This window comes from Doryrhamphus excisus, linkage group LG11, assembly GCF_037039965.1.
Source record: "Doryrhamphus excisus strain RoL-2023G ecotype Guam linkage group LG11, RoL_Dexc_Guam_v1.1, whole genome shotgun sequence".
In the NCBI taxonomy this organism is placed as follows: Eukaryota; Metazoa; Chordata; class Actinopteri; order Syngnathiformes; family Syngnathidae; genus Doryrhamphus; species Doryrhamphus excisus.
Genome location: NC_136367.1, coordinates 14,778,106 through 14,802,911, shown reverse-complemented (window position 1 = coordinate 14,802,911; position 24,806 = coordinate 14,778,106). Strand labels below are relative to the sequence as shown.

Here is a 24,806-nt window from a genome sequence, read left to right as displayed (position 1 = left end):
CTTCAACAAAAAGCGCGCGAAGAAGATGCGTTAACAGGACGATGCGACTAATCCAACAAGCTGCGGGTTGTTTTGGCGTCAAGAAACCTGTCTGGGTTTAGTAGCTTTAAGCACAACCATACAAGAGATTGTGCGACACTTCTGTCCTACGCCATAAATCGCCGAACCTTTTTGAGGTAAAACGACTTTGACAATCTCTGCGATGTGTTGTTGATTCGGTGTGCTAAGCTAGCGGCGACCCACTGCACGGAAGACAGGTAGCCTGTAAGCTAAAAGCTTTAACACAATGCTAAATATGTGAGATTTGATTTCACAAATGAGCATAAATGTAGTCATCTTGCATGTAAAAATATATGCAGGGAAAAAAAACAAACATACTGCTGCGTTTATATTGATTTATTTTAGTCTGGTAGCCGCAGCTGAAGGAAGAAAATGTATGATTGGTGTCATGGATGCTTGCGTTTTGAACTTAGGCAGGAAATAGTCTGCTATGTTTGTATTGAATGTCAATACATCACCATTGCATTTTACTTTTATTTAGTTTAATGCCCTTTTTACGTTGGTTCCTCGCATTTGAGCATTTAGGAATTTTTAATTATATTATATGATATCAACTATGTTGATGACCTGTAAACTTTGAAAGTGTGAATGTGAAATACTCATGTACAGTACATGTACAGTGTACTTAAAGGGGATCTATTATGTTCATTTTTGGTCATTTGTATTGAGTTATGGACTTCTATAGAGCAGCTACACACGATAACTTGCATAGAAAGCTTTATAGATCTTCCAGAATCTGCACCTATTTCAGCTGTATTTCCTTAGCTTTCCAAAACGGTCTGTTTTAATTTATTCCACCCAGCTCACCTCCGGGCACGCTGTCTTTGCTGGGATTGGTCACATTCCCAAGTGCTACTGAGGACTTCCGGACTACTGCCGAGCCTTATTTTCAAATTTTGTGCATATAGGACTTGATAATAAAGGATGTCTTGGGAAAGTTAATTGAAAAGTGGTTACGAGCTATTGATAGCTCACGTAACGTAGATTTCCGACAACATCCACAATAGAAATGTGGTCATTTTGTGCCTTTAACCATGTTTAACTCGGGTACACCATTGACTGCTATGGGAAAAGGCTATTAGCAACTCCAGACATCGGTGAGCTTGCGTTTGCACCCCGCTCAATTTGGCGGATAGTCTAGATTCGCCCCCACAGCTCGTATCCGGGCACGCCCTTATACGTTATGTTGGAAATAACCGTCTTAAACCGAGCGTTCAGAGCCACCCCAAACGTTTTTCAGGGCTCACTTCTAATGCAAACCGTAATGTTGACATTACTGACAGTAAATTTGAAATATTTTACCAGTAGAGTGTGAAATCTAACCAGCAACCTTTGTCCTTCTAGGTTCATCAGGCTTGTAGAAGTTCCCTTCATTCGCTCACACCATGGTGGACTACTACCAGGTTCTTGGAGTGCGGAGGGATGCGTCTGCAGATGACATCAAGAAAGCGTCAGTTGATAAGTCATACACGTTGGTCTTTCTGTTTATCCATCAGGGATGGCCGATTGATTACATTTCCTTGATCAACATCGGACAAAAAGATGGTTTGATGTGTTATTCTCTAGACCGCGTCAATTTCAAGCTCGCCCTTAGACAGCTGGGATAGGCTCCAGCACCCCCCGCGACCATCGTGAGGAAAAAGCAGTAGAAAATGAATGAATGAATGTTTTTGTAGCAAGAGAACAGAAAACCGACTGCATGGCAAGTGGTTCGCACACAGGCCTCACAGCTAGGAGACCGTAGTTCAATTCCACCCTCAGGCATCTCTGTGTGGAGTTTGCATGTTCTCCCCGTGCATGCGTGGGTTTTCTCCGGGTACTCCGGTTTCCTCCCACATTCCAAAAACATGCTAGGTTAATTGGCCACTCCAAATTGTCCATAGGTATGAATGTGAGTGTGAATGGCTGTTTGTCTATATATGGCCCGAAGACAGCTGGGATAGGCTCCAGCACATTTTGTGAGGATAAGCGGTAGAAAATTAATGAATGAATGACAACAGAAAACGTGTTTAAATACTGTGGTTTTTTTGTAGTATAATTAGAGCCCTCTAGGTATGATTCTTGTCTGTTCAGTTTTTCCTGCGGTGGCTAAGACTGCAGTACTGAACCCTTGTGGCCAGTGTAGAGTACTACATATTACAATGTTTAGTTCATTTAATCATTTTGGTGCCATATATGGCATAGGTGACGTGGTGAAGAATAGGACCTGCTATTGTTCACCTATGCCGTATTTTGCAAAGGTTTAAGCAGATACCTTGCCTAATGTGGTCCCATCTTCCGTCCAACCTTTCAGGTACAGAAAACTGGCCCTGAGATGGCACCCTGATAAAAACCCCGAAAACAAAGACGAGGCGGAGAAGAAGTTCAAGGAGCTGTCAGAGGCTTATGAAGTCCTGTCTGATGGTTGGTTACACCACAAACCTTTTAAACCTGAAACTAAAAGATCTGTGTGGACTGTACATATTTCAGCTCTTAACTGCTGGTGATCTTTGTGTTTTTTAGTCAACAAGAGGAGCACATATGATCGCTACGGCAAAGAAGGGCTGACCGGTAGCGCTGGAGGCAGAGGTTAGTATCATCACATCACACGAGCCCAAGGCTGTTAATTAAAACCTGACAATAAATAATGAATGAATCACACCATAAAGCAGGGGTCTCAAACTCGCGGCCCGCGGGCCAAATGCGGCCCGTGAGATGCTAGTTTGAGACCCCCACCTTCATACCAAAGTTTAATGTTGAAATGACAGCTTAAAGCTGGGTGTTAACATGATTTTGCATACATACTGTTCCCCTACCCTGTTACCCCGCCCTGTTTTGCTTTGGATTAGCAGTGAAGCTAAAGGCTTATGACGCTGGGTACAAATAAACGCAGGAAATGATTTGGAATAAAACGGAAAATACACGTCAAGATAAAGCATCTCATCAAACATGTTGTTAAAGTTACGACGCTGCTGCCAGATGGAACTGAGTACGATGCTAACTTGCTAATTGGGTACAATTATTAAGTTTCATTAATGTTCATGTTAAAGGTTAAATAATTAATACTGTACATTTGAATCAGAAAATTTTTTCTACCAACTGTATGTGGTTTCTTACGTTTTTATTTGCTGTTATTTTATTATTTTACTTATTTATTACTGAAGCACTTTGTGTTGCATGTCTCTGCAGGAAAAGTGCTCTACAAATAAAGTTGATTTGATTTGAACAAAAGCCACACCAAAGATGCTTACTAGCAAGAAGTAATAGGAAGGCTAGGCTAGGCCCCCCCCACTCCCATAAAAATCATATTTGGTCATACAAGTATATCCTTAAAGTGCATTATATAATAGTTAGCTTAAAAAATCAGGTAAAATACATTTTCATTGAATTACATGAGAAATAAATTGAATGAATTATGATTCTGATGTGTTCCAGGCGGCCACTACCATAACGGAGACCATTTCCACGAACCCTTCACATTCCGAAACCCGGAAGATGTCTTCAGGGAGTTCTTTGGCGGCAGGGACCCATTTGCAAACTTTTTCGGTGAGTAATTTTTGGGGTTTGTTTTGGTTTTTGTTGTTGTTGTCGTCTGTGAAAAAAGCTGACTCTCTTCTTCTTCAAGGTGCAGATCCATTTAGTGATGATCCTTTCTTCGGCAGCGGCCGGCGACACCAAAGCCGGGCAAGTCGGAGTCGAACAGGTGGCTCATATTTAGGGGGTTTTGTGGGCTTAACGCCCTTTGGGGCCAGCTTCTCACCTTTTGATACAGGTACTATAAAACTATCAGCAAATATCTATACTGTATGAATATACATTCATACTTTCAATCTGCTTCTGCTTCGCAGGTTTTGGTTCATTTGGCTCCATGGGCACCATTGGTCACATGGGTCACATGGGCCATATGGCGACCATGGGCGGTCTGGGGGGCGGGGGCTTCACCTCCTTTTCCAGCAGCTCCTTTGGGGGAGGCGGCGGCGGAGGAGGAATGGGGAACTTTCGTTCCGTGTCGACGTCCACGAAGATCGTCAATGGCAGGAAGATCACAACTAAAAGGTAAAGTCATTCTGTGCAAGGAAATTGATTCCGCTTGATCCGACCCGGCTTGAAATAAGCTAGGAAAATAAATGTTCCAAGGATTAGTAGCTATCGGCCAATTTCATTTGGTAAAAGTATCTCCAGTAGTATAAAAGTATAGCCAGTAGTACATTTCAACATCTACACTGTATGTATGGGATCAATATTGGTATTGGTATCGGCCGATTTCACTCATGGATTATCGGTGATGGGACATTCCCAGTTTTTCTATTTACTTTATTTATTCATTCATTTTCTACCGCTTTTCCTCACGAGGGTCGCGGGGGTGTTGGAGCCTATCCCAGCTGTCTTCGGGCGAGAGGCGGGGTACACCCTGGACTGGACGCCAGCCAATCACAGGGCACATATAGACAAACAACCATTCACATAGAATGTGGTTATTCACATAACCATAGAAGACACACCAAAATACAACATTCATTGGTTAATACACAATTAAAACATGAGTAAAAGCGGGACGGGGCGGGGCACAGCAGTCAGATATAAAAAGTTAGACATTAAAAATAATGCCCCTGTTCCAGAGGGTGGGGGCAGCGATGGAGAAGGCTCTGTCTCCCCAGGTTCGGAGCTTGGTCTTACAGGGGGCGTGCCAGGAGGTTTGAGTCTGAGGAGCGAAGTGGACACGGGGGATTGTGTGGATGGATGGAGGAGGTCTGTGAGATATGGGGGGGGGGGTCAGATCGTGAAGGGCTTTGTGGGTGATGAGAAGAATTTTGAAGTGAATGCGTTGGGGAACGGGAAGCCAGTGGAGGTTTTGGAGGACAGGGGTAATGTGTTCACGGAAGCGGGTGGAGGTGAGGAGGCGGGCAGCGGAGTTCTGAATATATTGTAGTTTGTTGAGGGTGGTGGAGACGGGCGGGGGGGGGGGGGGGGGGGGTGCATCTCACTGCGGAGGAGCAGTCATCACATCGATGCTAGATAAAAGTTAAACTACGACAGAAATATTTTGCACATGGTTGAATATTTATTCCTATGCTGTTTAAATGTGTGTTTAAGAAAGCTGAATCCTACTGTGTTCAGTGTTTACATTTAAATAAATATTTGTTTAAACTTGAGACCTGTAATATTTCTTATCATTGTCATTTTTTCATGTAAATTTAGGGAGCAAAAGCAGAATCGGCCCAAGCAAAATCGGCCATCGGCTAAGTGTGATGGGGGAAAAAAATCGGTATCGGCATCAGCCCGAAAAAAAAAACCATATCAGTCGATCCCTAGTTGACACCAGCAGCTTCAGAAAGTATGGCGAGATGAGATGTTCATCTGCTGTCCCATTGCAGAATCGTGGAGAACGGTCAGGAGCGGGTGGAGGTGGAGGAGGACGGCCAGCTACGGTCGCTGACCATCAACGGCAAAGAGCAGCTGCTGCGACTGGAACACAAGTAGAGAAGATGTTTCCTGGACATGTTGAACCTCAGCACAAACTTGAGTATCATCAAGAAGAAGAAAAAAAAAAAAGCAACAAGAAATCCTGCTTGACCTGGTTTCGGTTGTACATACTTTCTTTCCCTTCGTGGTCTCATGCTTCATTCCCATCAGCAACTATGCATTTCCTTCCATATTGGTCATAGAAAGCAACCTTAGCATGGGGCTCAGGTTGGTGTTGATGTTTCCGTGTTTGGGACCCCGCCTCGTTTCCAGTATTCCTGCATTCCACAAAGTTTTTTTTTTTGTAAATATGACCAATATCCCAAAAGTAGAAATCAGCAGAGGCTGATCCGGTCTTTGTTTATTGCTCGTCTAAGCGCTTCTTAATATTTTTATTAAAAAAAAGAATTCCAGTGCTGGTAGAATTTGTCACAATTTTCTATGTGTTTGTGTTTATTTAAATAATGCATGTACTGTATACCTGTTGATGTTGAGTCTTAAACAACTGGTCATTTACGAATGAACTACACTGCCTGGCCACAACAAAAGTCAACATCTAATAATAAGATGATTGTGTGTGGATGGTTATATTTCAGTGGGAAATAAGCTAAGCATGAAACCATAAAGGCACTCCTTCCAAATAATAGTGTGCGGCCTTTTGTTGTGTCCAGGCAGGGTACAAATTAAGAAATTCAGTGTACTTTGTAAAGCAATACATTGGAGTTTTTTTCTGTTTTGGGGATCTTGTGCTTTTGGTCTATTCTCTGCTGTAAAGTCATTACATTTTTTTTTTTTTTACTTTATTCACGTCATTTTAGCCACACTTGGAAAGATGTTGCTTTTCCATGGATAGTGAGATTTGATTCCTGTTATGTCACCAGTTTAAAAAAATGTAAGAATAAACTTGTGTGTACAGGTTTGGGCAGGCGTTTATGTGACTTAGCGTGAATGTCGTCATTTAGGACAATGTTGTGTAAAAAGTAGTGAAACGCGGGTTCAAGAGGTACTACTTCATTGCTGTCAAACCTGACTGATTGAGTTTCCACAAAGTAGGATTTTGAATTTTTCTGTAGTTCCATCATGGAAAACCAGTGTATGACTTCATCAATAATAATTTTTTTATTTTTTCTGCTCATTTGAGGTGGCTCAGGCGTCTAGTCCGGATGCCATTCGCCCTTTACTCGGTATCACATCGGAAAGGAAATCATTGATATCACTAACGCAAACTGGCCGTGACCAAGACTACTAATCAACCTCAAGGTAAACTCAACCCTAAATCCCCGACGTCACTTCCTGTCCGCTCCCTGCTCAGCACCCCAAGCACCAGCACCCATTTACAGCAACACACACAAACACAGATCTTATTCATGTCATTCTGTCATTATGTCTAGGTGACTATAGGGGTGTTATTACATGACTGGAGGGTTCTAATGTTCAAAAATGTATTTGGAATTTTTGCACTAATGATGAAACAATTCCATTTCTAAATAAGGAATCCTACTTTGCGGAAATTCACTCACTATGGGACCAATTAACAGTGATAAACAAGGGACTACTGTATTCCACTTCATTGCAAATGTTTCAATTAGGCAACCGATATGTCATTCATTCATTCATTTTCTACCGCTTTTTCCTCACGAGGGTCGCGGGGGGTGCTGGAGCCTATCCCAGCTGTCTTCGGGCATGAGGCGGGGTACACCCTGGACTGGTGGCCAGCCAATCACAGGGCACATATAGACAAACAGCCATTCACACTCACATTCATACCTATGGACAATTTGGAGTGGCCAATTAACCTAGCATGTTTTTGGAATGGGGGAGAAAACCCACGCATCCACCGCCCACCGATATGTCAAATTTGCATAATTTTTTCTTACTTCCAATAGGCCGTTTTCAAGCACAGAACAGCATGATTTATGAATGATGTTTTGATAATACCCCTGCTTTTTGTGGGGGTTATATAATGGCGCAAGTGAAAGATGAAGTAATTGATACATTTGCAATAAAAGTAACTGTCGTCATGATTAGATTAGATGCTGAACCTTCCTCCTTCTCTCTTCAATTGTCATTTGTTTACCTCGGGCACTTCTGAAACACATTTAAAGTATCAAATGTTGATAGTAGCTGCTCTAGTTACTAATTAATAATTACTAATTATTGATAATGTGAGATGATCCACGAACTCGTAGAAGTTAAACATTTGCGTCTCACAGCCCGTGTGGTGCGTTCAGGGGAGGTGTGTGGATCCACATTAATTGTTAGGGGTAGCGGTGTGGCGCTGTCCTGAGTGCTGAAGACAGCCTGCAAGGTCTCCTTCCTCTCTCTCTCTCTCTCTCTCTCTCGCTCTCCCTCCCTCCCTCTCTCTCTCTCTCTCCCCCTCCGCCTGTCTAACTGATCCTTTAGTCTCTTGACCATGAGGCTGGATGAACCAGTTCTCTGTTGGCGTCTTCACCCTTTGGCTCCTCAAGGAAGTGCACAGAAAGGCTTTTCCTGGATGATTCTTCTCCTGGCCAACATGCGGGTGTTTCCTCCTATCTACCACAGCTTCCGTGTAGCACGGAGCGGAGAAACGCTGTCTTAGCAACCTGGCCCGCTGTGCTGGGACTTCCAGGATGAGGCAAAGCTCCACTCGATGAGTTCCTCAGCAGAATCCACACAGGTAAGATTCACATTTGTGAAGGAAACTGATGACTTCATTTCATTTTAGAAAGCCGTTTTTTTTTTAGCCTCTACCTTTTGTGCTCCATGTACTTTTTCAACTTGATGCATTCAGGTGCGTAATCGCAGGATAAGCCAAGCCTGCCTAATCTCCTGACAACCAATTAGAAATGAACGCTCTCACTTTAGACTTTAATTCTGGGAGATAAATCCGGGACTGTTCAATTGGGAAAAAGCTTTTTCTAAAAAGGGAAATAGTAAAATACACAATATCTCCAGTTGAATGGGTAGAAATCAGCAGAGGCTGATTCGGTCTTTGTTTATTGCTCGTCTAAGCGCTTCTTAATATTTTTATTAAAAAAAAAAATTATTCCAGTGTTGGTAGAATTTGTCACAATTTTCTTTGTGTTTGTGTTTATTTAATAATGCATGTAATGTATACCTGTTGATGTTGAGTCTTAAACAACTGGTCATTTACGAATGAAATACACTTCCTGGCCACAACAAAAGTCAACATTAAATAGTAAGATGATTGTGCGTGGATGGTTATGTTTCAGTGGGAAGTAAGCTAAGCATGAAACCATAAAGGCACCCCTTCCAAATATTAGTGTGTGTGTGGCCTTTTGTTGTGTCCAGGCAGGGTACAAATTGAGACGTTCAGTGTACTTTGTAAAGCAAAATACATTGAAGTTTTCTTAGGGAAATAGTAAAATACACATGAAACGCTCCAAATCTATGTGCTCGATGGAAGCAAAGTACTTCATTCATGAGTATGTTCTATAACCAGATCATGCAGTGAAGAAAATGTAGTATGAAAAACATTTTTTACGATATATTAAAACATGTCATGTCCAGATCTGAGCTAAAATACTTGCTTTGGAAGTCATCTTATCCATATAAACATTTTAATAGTATCAATAAAACATAGCGTCAATAGCTCCAGGAAAACTTTATCTGATGTCATCACACACAGGCTCCAGCATACGCCACCCTATAGACGATAAGTGGTATAGAAGATGGATGGATGATGGAGTGATGGATGGATGGACGGGTGATTGATGGATGGATGTGTGTGGTACAGTTACAGTTAGACATTTTACATTTATTGGACATTATTTACACACAATTGTCTATATCTGCCCTGCCATTGGCTGGCCACTAGTCCAGGGTGTACCCCGCCTATCACCCAAAGACACGCTGGGATAGGCTCCAGCATACCCCTGTCACCCTATATATATATATATATATATATATATATATATATGTGTGTGTGTGTGTGTATGTGTATGCATGGCAGTAATTTAGAAATTATATGACTTTTTAATATTGTCATTGTTTTGACAAAATATTCATATTGACATTATTATTATATATTATATTTATATTATTTATATTATATTGACAATGTATTATATTTAAATTGCAATATAGAACAAATGTTATTTATAATTTGTAAATTCTATGAATTTTTAGCATTATTGTCATTTTTTTTCAATTATTTTATATACTTGTATTTGCATAGAAAATAATTCTTAAATAATAATAATTTGTAAATAATGAATGGTTTAATATGCTTATATAGCCATATAAAATGTTTTTTTACCATAGTTTGTAAATGATGGAACTTTTTTAAATGATTTTAATTAGAGTTTATTAATAATAATTAATAATTGTTTGCCAATATAAACATTTATATTTTATTATTATATTTATAGTAATACCTATATACCTATATATATATTTTAAATAAAAAATTGTAGAATATTTTTGTAATTATTTAGAAAATAATGCAAGATTTAATGTATTGCCATTATGATATACAGTAGAATGTATTTATAGTAACTTTGAAGTGATAATAATTGTTTGTAATTTAACTGATTATTGCTAATGATAACCATGAGTATAGTTACTGTATAGCCGTTTTATACGCGTCTATTATGTACTGTATATCTTTCCTTTATGAGAATGTCATCTCCTTGACCTGAGATGACAATGAAAGACTGGAAGCGGTCGTGGCAGTACTTCCTGCCACCCCTCCATGATCTGATACCTTTAGGTAGGATGGTGGTGACATAGTTGTGTGCCCTACGGGTGTCCCAGGAGAAGATAGACCGACTATAATTAACTGAGGCAGACTTGAGCCAGGGCAGACGAAGCCTAATGCCTGGAGGAGGATTTGTGGAAGGCCATTATACAATCAGATAACGTCCCACTGTCAAAGGACATCTAATGGCGGCATAAGCCTGCAGTGCTCCACACCAATGTGTTCTCCTCAGACAAACCATCAGGGCTAAGGATGGACTCCTTCGTTTCTGTTTGTCTCTTTTAGGACTCCATCTTCATCTAGAAGGACAGTCGTGATAGTCCATTGTTTCTTAGCTAAATATCGACCAATACAGTTCAATTTCCACAAGAGACCATGAAGACCAGACTCGCATGCCGAGACAGCCATGGTTATTTGAATCAGGTGCTGAGCATATGGAGGACTAGACGCCTTCAACCTCAAGTCAATAATCATATCACATCAGTGTGATGTAATACTGCCCTCCAATTTGCTGTTTTACTAAAATACTTTATGTACTGTATTTAAGTCAAATTGCAGTATTTCAGATATATAATCGCTGTACTCTAACATCATACTTTTACTTTGTACTTGTCTGTTTTTTAGCCATGGAGCCAAGCAGAAGCTGTATTCCTATCTGAAAAGCGCCAGGTGAGCTCGGTGGGCCGAAGCCACGTTGTGCCCACCAGCCCCCGCCACCCCCGAGTAAAGGTCGCATCCACGAGCATCCTCAAACGATGACGGAGAAAGTGCTCTACAGCGCGCCAAAGGTCAGCGCCCGGACCCCGGGGGCTCCTATACTGCCCCCCGAACCCATAGACATCATTCGCGTCAAGGCCCGCTCTCGGAGAGTCAGGCTCAACGTTGGGGGTCTAACACATGAAGTTCTATGGCGAACCCTGGACCGCCTACCCAGGACCCGTCTGGGACAGCTAAGAGACTGCAACACCCACGAGTCATTGCTAGAAGTCTGCGATGACTACAGCCTCTCTGAGAACGAGTACTTCTTTGACCGCCATCCTGTGGCCTTCTCCTCCATTCTCAACTTCTACAGAACGGGCAAGCTGCACATGATGGAGGAGATGTGCGCCCTGTCTTTCGGACAGGAGCTGGACTATTGGGGCATCGATGAGATCTACCTGGAGTCCTGTTGCCAGGCGCGGTATCACCAGAAGAAAGAGCAGATGAACGAGGAGCTGAGAAGGGAGGCGGAGACTCTGAGAGACAAGGAAGGGGAGGAGCAGGACCTCGGATGCTGTCCCGACCAGAGACAGAAGCTCTGGGACCTCTTGGAGAAACCCAGCTCATCTGTAGCAGCAAAGGTAACATCAGCTCACCCTTCCTGGTGTACCCCCAAAATGATGTTGCTACCCGCTCAGTAATCATGAGTTAGCCTCCAGCAGATGCGCGCCCCGAGTCATTCAGAGTCTATGTTGGGGGTCTGGGCCAGTCTTCTGGGTCTTTGGACTTGCTAGCATAGCATGTCCATACGCTCACAAGACTACCAACCTCACGCCTCTCTCCTTCATGATGACCCTGAACGCACCATATTAACTTGACCGAAACAAAACAGCAAGTAACGCATGTGGATGAAACCACGTTACATCATCCGTCCATACGTTCCTCACCCTGTCAACCATCCATCTGCTATCCTCCATCCAACATCTGTCTGTCTATCATCCAACATCATCCATCATCTGGCGTCCATTTATTGTCATCCAGCCATGCATTTTTCACTACTTATCATCCATCCGTCTATCATGCACCCGTCATCCATCTTTCTATCACCCATCATCCATCCATCCATCCATCCATCCATCATCCACCATCATCCATTCGTCACCCATCATCTGGCGTCCATTTATTGTCATCCAGCCATGCATCTTTCACTACTTATCATCCATCCATCTATCATACACCCATCATCCATCCATTTACCACCCGTCATCCATCTTTCTATCACCCATCAAACCATCATCTATCCATCCACCATCATCTATCCATCCATTTACCACCCGTCATCCATCTTTCTATCACCCATCAGCCCATCATCCATCCATCCATTTACCACCCGTCATCCATCTTTCTATCACCCATCAACCCATCATCCATCCATCCATTTACCACCCATCATCCATCTTTCTATCACCCATCAACCCATCATCCATCCATCCATTTACCACCTGTCATCCATCTTTCTATCACCCATCATCTATCCACCATCATCTATCCATCCATCACACCAACATCTGTCCATTCATTTGTCTATCATCATCCATCCATAACCCGTCATGCATCCATCCATCATCCATCTAGCCAGCCACCTCTCTACCATCCATCCATCCATCTATCCATGTTATAGCACCTACCCTGTCAGGGTTGTGAGCATTGGAGGCAACCCCATCTTAGCATGAGTGGAATGTGCCCACTACATTCTACTACAATGTGTCCACTACATTTTACTACAATGTGTCCACTACATTCCAACGCACGTAGAGACAAACAAGCACATTGACTGCCTCAGTCACCCAAGTCAGCCGGGATCCATCAGTGACATAAATGAGCATAAAGAATAAAGGCCAGGATTACTAAATATAACAGAGTGCTTGTGACTATTTCAGAAGTGTTGTGTCAGCGCCAAGGAAGCCTCTTAAGCCGTGCGCCATGACGCTGTGTGTCACTCAGCTCTTAACCAATGACAGGCTCCTCCTGCTTAACACTCGACATGCTGGGGTTCTCTTTGGAATACTTGTATACACACACTGTGTACAGTGTGTGTTCCCCAGTGTGTGAATTGTGAGTGTTAATTAATTGATTTTCCAAATCAATTAAGGCCAGAAATTCTGCAATATTTAGCCAAGTCGGATTTGAATATTTTAACACATTATATTCATAATTGAATAATGGCACACAATAAAGGGATAACACGTACATCTCAGATGTTTTTGGGGTCATAATGGGGGTCATGGTAGAGCTAGTGAGGACACACACACACACACATACACACACATACACACCTGGCTGAGAATAGTAATAGAATAGTAATCTCCTTTTACGGCCATCATGGTGACTGTGAGGAGGAAAAATGGTGCATCCAGTTCCTGGTGTGCATCCAGTTCCTGGTGGGCATTCAGTTCCTGGTGGGCATTCAGTTCCTGGTGTTAATCCAGTTCCTGGTGGGCATTCAGTTCCTGGTGTTCATCTACTTCCTGGTGGGCATCCATTTCCTGGTGTTCATCCAGTTCCTGGTGGGCATTCAGTACCTGGTGTTCATCCAGTTCCTGGTGTGCATCCAGTTCCTGGTGGGCATTCAGTACCTGGTGTTCATCCAGTTCCTGGTGTGCATCCAGTTCCTGGTGTGCATCCAGTTCCTGGTGTGCATCCAGTTCCTGGTGGGCATTCAGTTCCTGGTGTTCATCTAGTTCCTGGTGTTCATCCAGTTCCTGGTGTGCATCCAGTTCCTGGTGTTCATCCAGTTCCTGGTGTTCATCCAGTTGCGGGTATGCATCCATTTCCTGGTGTTCATCCAGTTCCTGGTGTGCATCCAGTTCCTGGTGTTCATCTAGTTCCTGGTGTTCATCCAGTTCCTGGTGTGCATCCAGTTCCTGGTGTTCATCCAGTTCCTGGTGTTCATCCAGTTCCTGGTGTTCATCCAGTTGCGGGTATGCATCCATTTCGTGGTGTTCATCCAGTTCTTGGTGTGAATCCAGTTCCTGGTGGGCATCCAGTTCCTGGTGTGCATCCAGTTTCTGGTGTTCATCCAGTTCCTGGTGTTCATCCAGTTGAGGGTATGCATCCATTTCCTGGTGTTCATCCAGTTCCTGGTGTGCATCCAGTTCCTGGTGGGCATCCAGTTCCTGGTGTGCATCCAGTTCCTGGTGTTCATCCAGTTCCTGGTGTTCATCCAGTTCCTGGTGGGCATCCAGTTCCTGGTGTTCATCCAGTTCCTGGTGTTCATCCAGTTCCTGGTGTTCATCTAGTTCCTGGTGTGCATCCAGTTCCCGGTGGGCATCCAGTTCCTGGTGTTCATCCAGTTCCTGGTGTGCTCCCAGTTCCTGGTGTACTTCCACTTCCTGGTGTTCATCCAGTTCCTGGTGGGTGTCCAGTTCCTGGTGTTCATCCAGTTCCTGGTGGGCATCCAGTTCCTGGTCCAGTTCCAGTGCGGGAGCCTGACTTGCTTTGTTTACTCTTCCACCTCCAGTATTTTTGATTATGACTGATGTCCAAAGGGTGGCACCCACTCCTTTCTTAGTTAGCTTTTTTCTTAGTAACCTTTTTTCCACGTAGATCATCACAGATCATTCAAACTTACCATGAGGATATTTTTTGTCTTTCAATGGCAAAAAGGGGCTTCCATAGGAAGGCCGGCCATGTGGGCTGGATCCTCTGCTACCTCATGTGACCTTCTGTAATCCACTTTAAGCCCAGAGGTTTCCCCTCAAAATAGCCAGGAGTTTTTCAGTTTTTCACTCGAGAACGGAAGCATTTAGTATTTCATGCTGTGGTTTTTCCTATTCTGTGTTCTTTGTGTCTATTTTGCAATGAAGTATGCATTCATTGGAAATACTAATCCCATCGACCCCCCCAACACACACACACACACACACACACTGCAGGAGGTCATCATTTATCAACATACTTCATTGCTTTTTTTTGAGAAGAGTATTGTATTTGTTCTCTGGACTACTATGACTTGATTCCTCTTGCTGGGGGGTAAGACTGACTAACCACTTGTACCACCTCTATCCTGTCTATAGATAGCAAGATAATCCTATTAGAATTATCCTGAAATGTCCTACCAAGGGCTGCAGCCAGCAACGACTCATGCTTATGGACGCAGTCCTTAGGACGTCATGCCAACCCTCTTTAACCCGGAAAACCATCAACTTAGTAGCCATCACTTACTGAGAAATATGCAAATATGTGGGTTTTTAGCGATAGAGATGCGGTGACGTCACTCGAAGGGGTCAGAGATAATGAAATGTAGCACGGCTGTTGATTGACAGAGGACTAGCCATCCAGCAAGAAATAACGAAGCCACTTTTCGGTCCGATGTGTTGAAAGACTTTGGCTTTTGGCAAAGAGGCGCTGGCTGTTTGTAGGGCATTTGAAGGTCAAGTAAAATACCACGGTAAACAGTGCCGTAGGACTTCACACAGCGCCGCGTGTGCAGTAGCAAAGGCTAGGGTTCTAGCCAGGGGCCATATGGGCAATTGCCCAAACGATCCACCATGTGATGTGGATGAAACCAAAGAAGTATAGCAGGGGGGTAGGTGCCCTTGGACCTTAGTCCCCCAGGTTAGTAAAAAGATAAAAACTGGATGTTATAGTAAAGATTGAATTGTTTATATTATATTAATAGACCAAGTATCTCAGTCGATGAGTTAGCTTAGCATTGGCTGCCGGTTGGGTGATGGTAGGAAATGATAATCAGTTTGTGTCAACAAAACATGGAAAAGACAAAGTCTAAGCCATCAGGTGTGCAGTTTAGAAGAAAGGGGGCCACAGATGAAGGTATGGCGCTATAGGATACGCCACATTATGGGATGTATATGATCAGATAAGCTAACGTTACTTGGTGGCTATAGACTAACTCCTGTTCATTTCTTTTCTTGAATGAAACTTTTATTAAGCCCTGTGATTGGCTGGCGACCAGTCCAGTGCTGGGATAGGCTCCAGCACTCCCCGCGACCCTTGTGAGGAAAAGCGGAAGCAAATGAATGAATGAATGAACTTTTATTAGTCAAATGTAATTTAAGGAAGCTGCACGGCGGAGAAGTGGTTAGCACACAGGCCTCACAGCTAGGAGACCCAAGTTCAATTCCACCCTCGGCCATCTCTGTGTGGAGTTCCCATGTTCTCCCTGTGTATGCGTGGGTTTTCTCCGGGTACTCCGGCTTCCTCCCACATTCCAAAAACATGCTAGGTTAACTGGCGACTCCAAATTGTCCGTAGGCATGAATGTGAGTGTGAATGGTTGTTTGTTGCTGGGATTGGCTCCAGCATCCCCCTTGAGGATAAGCAGTAGAAAATGAATGAATGTAATTTCAGGGGAGCTTGAACTTGTGGAATAAAAACATGGTTGGAAAAGTTTTCTGAGGTGGGGAGAAGGGGGTCTGGGACGTGTTTGAAACTGTTGGGGGGGGGGGGGGTTGAACAGCTTTGGTCCTGTTAATTCAACCATAAGAGATGCAGGTTGCACTTGATTTCAATATGAATCTTGGATTATTGTTATGTTGAACTTTTATTGAGCACGGCCTAACATGGGCTGCTGTAGCAGACGTAACCCAAGCAAGTATAAAGTCAACTTTGAACTCCTGATGTCATCTTTTGCCCGCTCACAATTCGGCTTCTTTAGCGCTTGAGCACATTTACAGGAACACACATTATGAGCCATACTGTATTTATATCTTATCTACTCTATCTTGGGTACTGGTACTGGTGTTGTTTCATGTCAAGAAGGCTCTGATACATATCATATACAGGTTGTCTGTGCTCCAACTGTAAACATCTAGTATTTCCACGTAATGCGTAGATATACGGCTTCAGAAATGTTTAGTTCATGGTCGATACAGATATCAATGTACAGCAGGTGTCTCAAACTCAATTTACTTGGGGGGCCACTGGAGCTCGGGTCTGGGTGAGACTGGGCCGCATCAGGTTTTCCAAAAAAAAAAACGCATTTATTAAAAACAAAAAAATTTGGTTCCAATTTTCTACAAGAAAAGCTCTGATAAAACAATCCACTGTTCTCAAATATCTTACTTTTTATTTTTCTACACAAAATAAGATGAAAAATAAATAAACAAATCAAGAATAAAGAAAATCAATCAATCAGTAATAAATAAATAAATATAATAATAATAAAAGGGCAAATAATAAAAACTTAAGAAACCACATATAGTTGGTGGGTAGACAATTTTTTTTTTTCAGATTAAAATTACCAAAGCATTATTAGAGCCCTGTAGACATGACAAAACACGACTATAGTCACATTTATACTTTTTTTTATTTACAACATATTGCGCAACTGCAGGGTCTTGAGACACATGCTAACTCGCAAACTAGAAAGCTAGCGACCTAAACGGTAGCCTTCAAGTTATTTCCTTTAAACTTAAATAGCCAAAAACTTACCACTTCCACACGGATAGGGAGGATAACTATTAACAGTTATTTAACCTTTAACATGAACATTAATCAAATGTAATAATTTTTTCTGGGTACATGATACCATACAGCATCCATATCAAACTTGCGCGGGCCGCACTAACTTTCATATTAAGGCGGGGGCCTCAAACTAGTGTCCTGCGGGCCTCATGCACAAGTTTGTGAACCAAGCTCATACGCAGACCTGGTGTCCTCTCGTTGTCTTACAGATCCTGGCTATGATCTCCATCCTGTTCATCATCATTTCCACCATTTCACTGTCACTCAACACGCTGCCAGAGCTGCAGGTTGTGGATGAATTCGGCCAGTTCAATGACAACCCAAACCTGGCCCACGTGGAAGCGGTGTGCATCGCCTGGTTCACCATGGAGTACCTGCTGCGCCTGCTGTCGGCGCCCAATAAGTGGAATTTCATCAAAGCGCCGCTGAACATCATCGATTTGCTGGCGATTCTGCCTTACTTTGTGACTCTCTGCCTCACCGAATCCAACAAGAACGTCATGCAGTTCCACAACGTGCGCCGTGTGGTGCAGATATTTCGCATCATGAGGATCCTCAGGATACTGAAGTTGGCCAGGCACTCCACCGGACTGCAGTCTTTGGGTTTCACTTTACGTAGGAGCTACAATGAATTGGGTCTATTGATTCTATTCTTAGCTATGGGCATCATGATCTTCTCTAGTTTGGTGTTCTTTGCTGAGAAAGATGAAGACTCCACCAAATTCACCAGCATCCCCGCTTCTTTCTGGTGGGCGACCATTACTATGACCACTGTTGGTTATGGAGACATCTACCCACAAACGCTGCTGGGAAAGATTGTTGGAGGACTCTGCTGTATTGCCGGTGTGCTTGTTATTGCCCTTCCTATTCCGATCATTGTGAACAACTTCTCCGAGTTTTATCGGGAGCAAAAGAGACAAGAGAAAGCCATCAAAAGGAGAGAAGCTCTTGAAAGAGCTAAACGAAGTGGAAGTATCATTTCGATTAATCCCAAAGATGCTTTTGCACGGAACATGGAGCTCACAGATGTGTTGGTGGAAAAGAAAGAGGACAGTAAGTGTCCTACAGACAACCATCTCTCACCTAGTCGCTGGAGCTACCATAAACAGTATTCCAACATGGAGATAGGCAGCCCCACTCAGTCTAAACATTACCAGGAAGTGGCCCAAGTGGGTTCCCATGAATGCATCAAACCCTTAACCAACAAAAGCAGCTCAAATATTACGATCCTCGACGACAAGACAGCAAAGCATAATAAACTTATAGAGGAGATGGAGATGAGCGAGATGAACTCCGCCCAAAGCCAAGAAACTTCAAGTGCAGAGTCGAGGACATTCTCCAACACAACTGAGGGCGGAGAAACCAGAAAAGGAAGTTCTGTCATTCCCGGTGTTAGTAGCAGACAACTACGTGTGCCCCCTCCCTTGGATCTGAGTCAAATTAGTGCCAAGAGCGCCGACAATACCCAGCCGCTTACAACTGTCAAAGAAGGTCCGCAGAACTTCAGCCCCAAATCGAGCACGACTACGGGCGGCCTCTGCAGCTCCTCCACAGATCCTATCAGCATGCAGAAGACAAGGGCACACAAGAGTGACTTGATTGGAGTGCAAGAGGATGCGTTTAAGGCGGTGACGACACCTTCGGCAGCCCCCGCCTCCGCATCCGCCGCCGCTGGTTCGACCAGGCTTGCTCAGCTCCTGTCAGAAGACGCGGCGTCCAGTAGATTTGCTCCGAGCTCGGCAGCGCAAGAAGTTACCTCCCCGTTGGCTCTCCTACAAGCTACGTCTCTGACGGAGCAATCTGTTAGTCCAAGCAACTCTAAGTTGGAAGGTGAGAGATTAGAAGGTGAAGGGCAGCTCACGGGATTAAGCCATCGGGGGAGGAATCCCGTGGATCGCTCAGGCAGCAGTCCTCCGCGGAAGACCGGTATTCTCAACTGCTCACAGGAACTGGTAACTGTTGAGCCCGCCTCAACAGTTAGGGAGGCGTCGCCCCTAGGTAGGGAAAGACAAGAAAACCACATTCTAGACCGAAGTCTGACACCACCCAATGAAACTAGCATGTGAGGCCAAATCCTTCACAGAACTGAATGAACTGATGCCATATCCTTTCAGTCCACAAACCCACTATCGCCTCCTCTGGGTGTCGTTTTGCACACCCGGGGAAGTAAAAATGCGGGGTGCCCGGACACAATCGAAATCTCACGTTGTCACATGGTACTTTGGAGTATTTACATCGGCTGTATCGGTATATGGATTTGGAATCCAGATCAGATTTTCTGAACATTCAGTTCAGAGTATTTACATCGGCTGTATCGGTATATGGATTTGGAATCCAGATCAGATTTTCTGAACATTCAGTTCAGAGTATTCACATCGGCTGTATCGGTATATGGATTTGGAATCCAGATCAGATTTTCTGAATATTCAGTTCGGTACAGAGTCGTTATCGGTTTCCCACGCTACACCTCAAGTGAGGGACAGGAAGTGTTTATGGCGTCTACTCGGAAACAGCAATAGTGCAAGTCCAGCCTGTGGCTAGCGGGAATGGTGGCTAGCTATCGTGCCAAGATGGTTAGAGTCTCCTGGGAAACACTTGACCTTTCCCAGTGAAATAATCCCAGACACGGACAAAGACGGTGAATAAGACGCTGGAATTATGGAGGGTTCCCAATGAATGATGATCCCTGATTGTCGAAGGTATTGCTTCCATAGCCAAACACACGTCTCAGGTATCTCAGCACACGACTATGGTGCATTTAAAAAAGTGCGAAATCTCAATGCTTGGGGAAAAAGGCATGATTAGTGACGCGTAAAGACGTCAACATTTTTGAAGCTGTACATATTTATCACATATTTATAAATTATTACCGACCTATGGGGAATGGGACATGTTTCGGGAGGCAAAAACGTTGCTATTTTTTGATTAAAATATATATATGTTTGTATTAGGACTGTAAAATGATTACTAATTTTAATCGGATGAATCAAAGTTGTTTAAATGAATTAATCATGATTAATCACCATTAGGGACTTTTATTAAAGTCAAATGTAATTTAAGGAAGCTGCACGGCGGAGAAGTGGTTAGCGTGCACACCTCACAGCTAGGAGACCAGGGTTCAATGTTCTCCCCGTTGCATGCGTGGGTTTTCTCCGGGTACTCCGATTTCCTCCCACATTCCAAAAACATGCTAGGTTAATTGGTGACTCCAAATTGTCCATAGGTATGAATGTGAGTGTGAATGGTTGTTTGTCTATATGTGCCCTGTGATTGGCTGGCCACCAGTCCAGGGTGTACCCCGCGACCCTCGTGAGGAAAAAGCAGTAGAAAATGAATGAAATTACGTCTGAAATAACAACCATTGAAAGATCATTTGGAAGTTTTTAATGCACCAATCAATATGAGATCGAATAATGTTAGTATTATGCATGCTAGTATTTTACCAGGTAAGAGTTTCCCATTCAGTTAAAGCACAAATGCTAATAAGTAATAATAATAGGTGATAAATAATGATGCCAGTGTTTTGGTGCCCCCTAGCGGCTGCGGCAGACTAAGCAGCCACAATGTGGCAAGAAACAACTCTGCCACAAAAGCTAAGCCATCTTATTTATTTTTTTTTGCATTTTGTTCCTTTACTGTATCCGAATTGAAGAGTGACCTTGAAACCCAGGTCCCCAGGCCCCCGGGTCCCCAGGAACCGTGACGTTATATATTTATTTGACATCAAACATGGGCGAGTACTTCATAATTTTGGGCACATATGCAAGCCAAAACAGAGCCTTGACTGAATGAGAAGATTGATGATGAAGTGAAATATTTTTGAGACAAAGTATACTTTTGGAACCTGCTCATGACATAAACATCTTCTCCACCCCACCATGACCCATCCGTGCAGCCCAAAGTCAACACTTTCTATGTTGTACATGTACTTTTTTATGCTCGTATCGCATTTATTTGAGCCCTTTTTACTCAATAATACCTGAAATAAAAGTAGCTTCTCCAATGTCAAAGAGGAAATGGATTGGGAAGACAAAAATAACATTAAAAGCGAACGCTGACGAGGGTACAGGTGTTTGGCGCTTTTGGTCTCTATGAGACTTATATACATTTGCTATTGTTGTCTTTGTCGAATTTAACGGCTGACTGCACAAAAAAAACGAACGTGGGCCAAGAAACAAGATGTTGTATGTACATATTCAAACAATATGATCCTTTTATTGTCACTCAATGTCAAATATAAAAATACTCACGCCATACTGACGCCATTTTGATCAATTAAAAGATTTACAAAACAAGCTAAAAGCATCCCGTGTAGACATGCTGACAAGTTTCACGAAAAAAAAACATCTTTGGAATACCTAATAAAGCCTATTATGATTAGTACAGAACCTTGGTTAGCGTACGCCCAGTTAGCGTGTTTTTTCGATACATGTCTAAAACAGTTTACGGTTAGTGTACACTGTGGCGTGTTTCTTGTCCTCTTGTGAATCCACTGTGTGAGTCCAACTGTGTTTTTAGTGTACTTTTATCACAAAAACATTCCTGCATCCCGTGATCTTGCTAATACGGGATGCGGAATTGAGCACCGTCTCCTGTCTATGATGTCATCAGCAGTTGACTGTAGTAACAAAACGAAAGAGATAAATGAACATTTAAGGTTTATTTCACTTCATTGAAGATGTAATTGTTGCCCACAACAGAATGCGGCAGCACCTTCATGTTTTGCCATGAGTTATTTATTGAATTTGTACTGTTTCTCACTACAAGTCTGTGTTTTTTTTTTATCACGGCTGCAAAATAACCCAAAATAGAGGATGCAGAATTGAGCACCATCTCCTGTCTAGGATGTCATCAGCAGTTGTAACAAAACAAAAGAGATAAATGAACATTTAAGGTTTATTTAACTTCATTGAAGATGTAATTGTTGCCCAAAACAGAATGCGGCAGCACCTTCATGTTTTGCCATGAGTTATTTACAAAAGAGACAAATTAACATTTAAGTTTTCTTTAACTTCATTGAAGATGTAATTGTTGTGCACAACAGCATGAGGCAGCACCTTCATGTTTTGCCATGAGTTATTTATTGAATTTGTATTGTTTCTCACTACAAGTCTGTGCTTTTCTTTTGATCACGGCTGCAAAATAACCTAAAATAGAGCTAAGGAAAGTTGCAAGTGCCAGCATTTTGATAAAAAAAAGGTGAGAAACACTGTTGAATTCAAGAAACAACTCATAGCAAAACAGGAAGGTGGTGTCGTGTCTTTGTTAGCAGTGACATCTTCAATGAAGATATTAGATATGTATAACCTTAAATGTTCATTTATCCCTGTCATGACTCCTTTATGTGTGTTAAAAACTATAAAAATGTGGTTTATGTTACCTTTTTTTGAAACTTGTGGCGTAACCGTGTTACCAAAGTTTTTGCAGGTTTTGTGATAAAAAACATATCATGAAAACAGTTGGACTCATGCAGTGTATTAACGTCACCACAAGACGGGCCATATTGGATGCTAACCAGAAAATGGACACAAAGTGAGGCGACCAAAATCGCTAACCTGGGATTTGCTAACCACTGTATTAGCAGTCTTAATAGCATGAACTTTTTTCATTACATTATGCCTTTTTGCTCTTGTCCTCTTTTGCTGTTGTTTTCTTGTTGAATTGTATTTTTTAGAATAGGCCGAGGGCCAATTAAAAACAACAAGAAGCTGCACTTTGGACACCCCTGGCATAGGCTATCCAAGGTGCTATCCAGACCAGATGACATAACCGGTTTATCACGTGAAAACTCATGAATATGAGGCATTGGAATCAGTAGAGTTTCTGAATAACTGTCCATGTGTATATTGTGCTGTGTGAGATGGTCTTTTAGGATGGATGGATGGATGGATGGATGGATGGATGGATGTAAAGAGCGCCCTCTGCAGAAGATACTTGAACGCTTGCACTCTGTCCTCTTTCCACTTGTCCTACTTTTCAAATGGAAGTTGTACAAACGAATGCACGGATAAGGACATTCCCGTTGTACATAATAAGCAGTCTGTGTAGATTGACCACGTGTCAATTAACAGTCAACTGCATTTTATAAGATTTTCTTGCTAATATCTAGACACATAAATGGTGCCTTTTCATAAATAGACAATTTATGAGAAGGTGAACAAAAAACGGTATAGCAAGAGCAAGGTGTTCTTTTCCTATCTTTTCTTTTCTTTTCCTTTTCTGTTTGTTGAATGGACACATACGGTGTGTGTATACTGAATTGTAAATCCTCTGGTTTTGCTGGACATTGTTCTATGTTCTCTGTGTGACGTGGAGGAACATGGCCTACGGTTTCAACTTCACTGTGCCCCCCCCCCACGCATGTGCTGATATTTTTGTTGGCTCTTTGCAAGTGTTACAGCCCTCATAGTACATTTCACCCTCAGTTCCACCAAAGTAAACAACCATCATTACAAGCACACGCTCAAACCCGGTCATGCTGTCTGTTTCATGTTTGTGTGAGGTTCATGCTCGTCTGTCTAGTTCAACAGAAATGTGATAGGTTCATCTCTCGTCAATCAAACAGCTGCATAGTCAATAGTCACTTGTCTTTCAAGAGAAATAAATGTGTCCATATGACCTCATTTTGTCTCCTGTGTTTATGCCGCTAATGCAGAAAAGCATTATTACTCGTTAGCTAAACTTAAAGAGGACCTATTATGCTCTTTTTTGGCCCTGTATTGAGTTGTGGACTCCTATAGAGCAGCCACACACCATAACCCGCACACAAAGCTTTCTAGTTCTTCCAGAATCTGCGCCTATTCAGCTATATTTTTTTGGATTTCATGCTTCCTGCAAAAATTGTCTGTTTTAATTTATTCCACTCATGGCCCGCCTCCGGGTACTCCCACTCTGCTGTGATTGGTCACAAGCGCTTAGAAGGAATTCCAGCTTCACAGGAGTTAATAATAAGCAGCAATTTATATTTGTAAAATGTCGGCTTTTAACATACAGCTTAGCTAAACTTAAAGAGGACCTATTATGCTCTTTTTTTGGCCCTGTATTGAGTTGTGGATTCCTATAGAGCAGCCACACACCGTAACCCGCACACAAAGCTTTCTAGTTCTTCCAGAATCTGCACCTATTCAGGTGTATTTCTTTGGATTTCGTGCTTCCTGCAAAACTGGTCTGTTTTAATTTATTCCACTCATGGCCTCAAGACTGGACAGTCCAAAGTTTCTCAAGAAAAGAGGTTACTTTAAGACGTCTCTCCAAATGGTAAGTAGCTTTAGCATTTTAGCATTTAGCTGTTAATTAATGCTTGCCCTTCTGACTCTTCCACATCCTTGGGATGGCTGTGTCTTCCAGCACAAGACGTGTGTTCCAATCCTCAGGTCAAAAATGCTGACGGAAAACTAGCATCTTGTTGGGTCTTGGT

The 24,806-nt window shown here is 42.7% G+C and overlaps 2 protein-coding genes across 3 annotated transcripts; both read left to right on the top strand.

Annotated features, from left to right (window-relative positions):
* Positions 1 to 6,421, top strand: dnajb6a (DnaJ heat shock protein family (Hsp40) member B6a). Of its 2 annotated transcripts, none has more exons than XM_058073069.2 (8): positions 1 to 176; positions 1,405 to 1,510; positions 2,354 to 2,463; positions 2,563 to 2,628; positions 3,475 to 3,585; positions 3,671 to 3,811; positions 3,888 to 4,095; positions 5,415 to 6,421. In XM_058073069.2, exons 2-8 carry the CDS (start codon positions 1,446 to 1,448, stop codon positions 5,518 to 5,520), a joined length of 807 nt encoding a protein of 268 aa, XP_057929052.2. In that variant the 5' UTR covers positions 1 to 176; positions 1,405 to 1,445; the 3' UTR covers positions 5,521 to 6,421. The 2 variants fall into 2 exon arrangements, with proteins under 2 accessions (XP_057929052.2, XP_057929046.2); XM_058073063.2 differs by having other exon boundaries at positions 3 to 176; positions 3,665 to 3,811.
* Positions 6,422 to 7,905: 1,484 nt separating this feature from the next.
* On the top strand, positions 7,906 to 24,012 carry kcnb2a (potassium voltage-gated channel subfamily B member 2a). The gene is made up of 3 exons (XM_058087693.2): positions 7,906 to 8,161; positions 10,829 to 11,544; positions 17,599 to 24,012. Exons 2-3 carry the CDS (start codon positions 10,960 to 10,962, stop codon positions 19,453 to 19,455), a joined length of 2,442 nt encoding a protein of 813 aa, XP_057943676.2. The 5' UTR covers positions 7,906 to 8,161; positions 10,829 to 10,959; the 3' UTR covers positions 19,456 to 24,012.
* Positions 24,013 to 24,806: the final 794 nt, after the last annotated feature.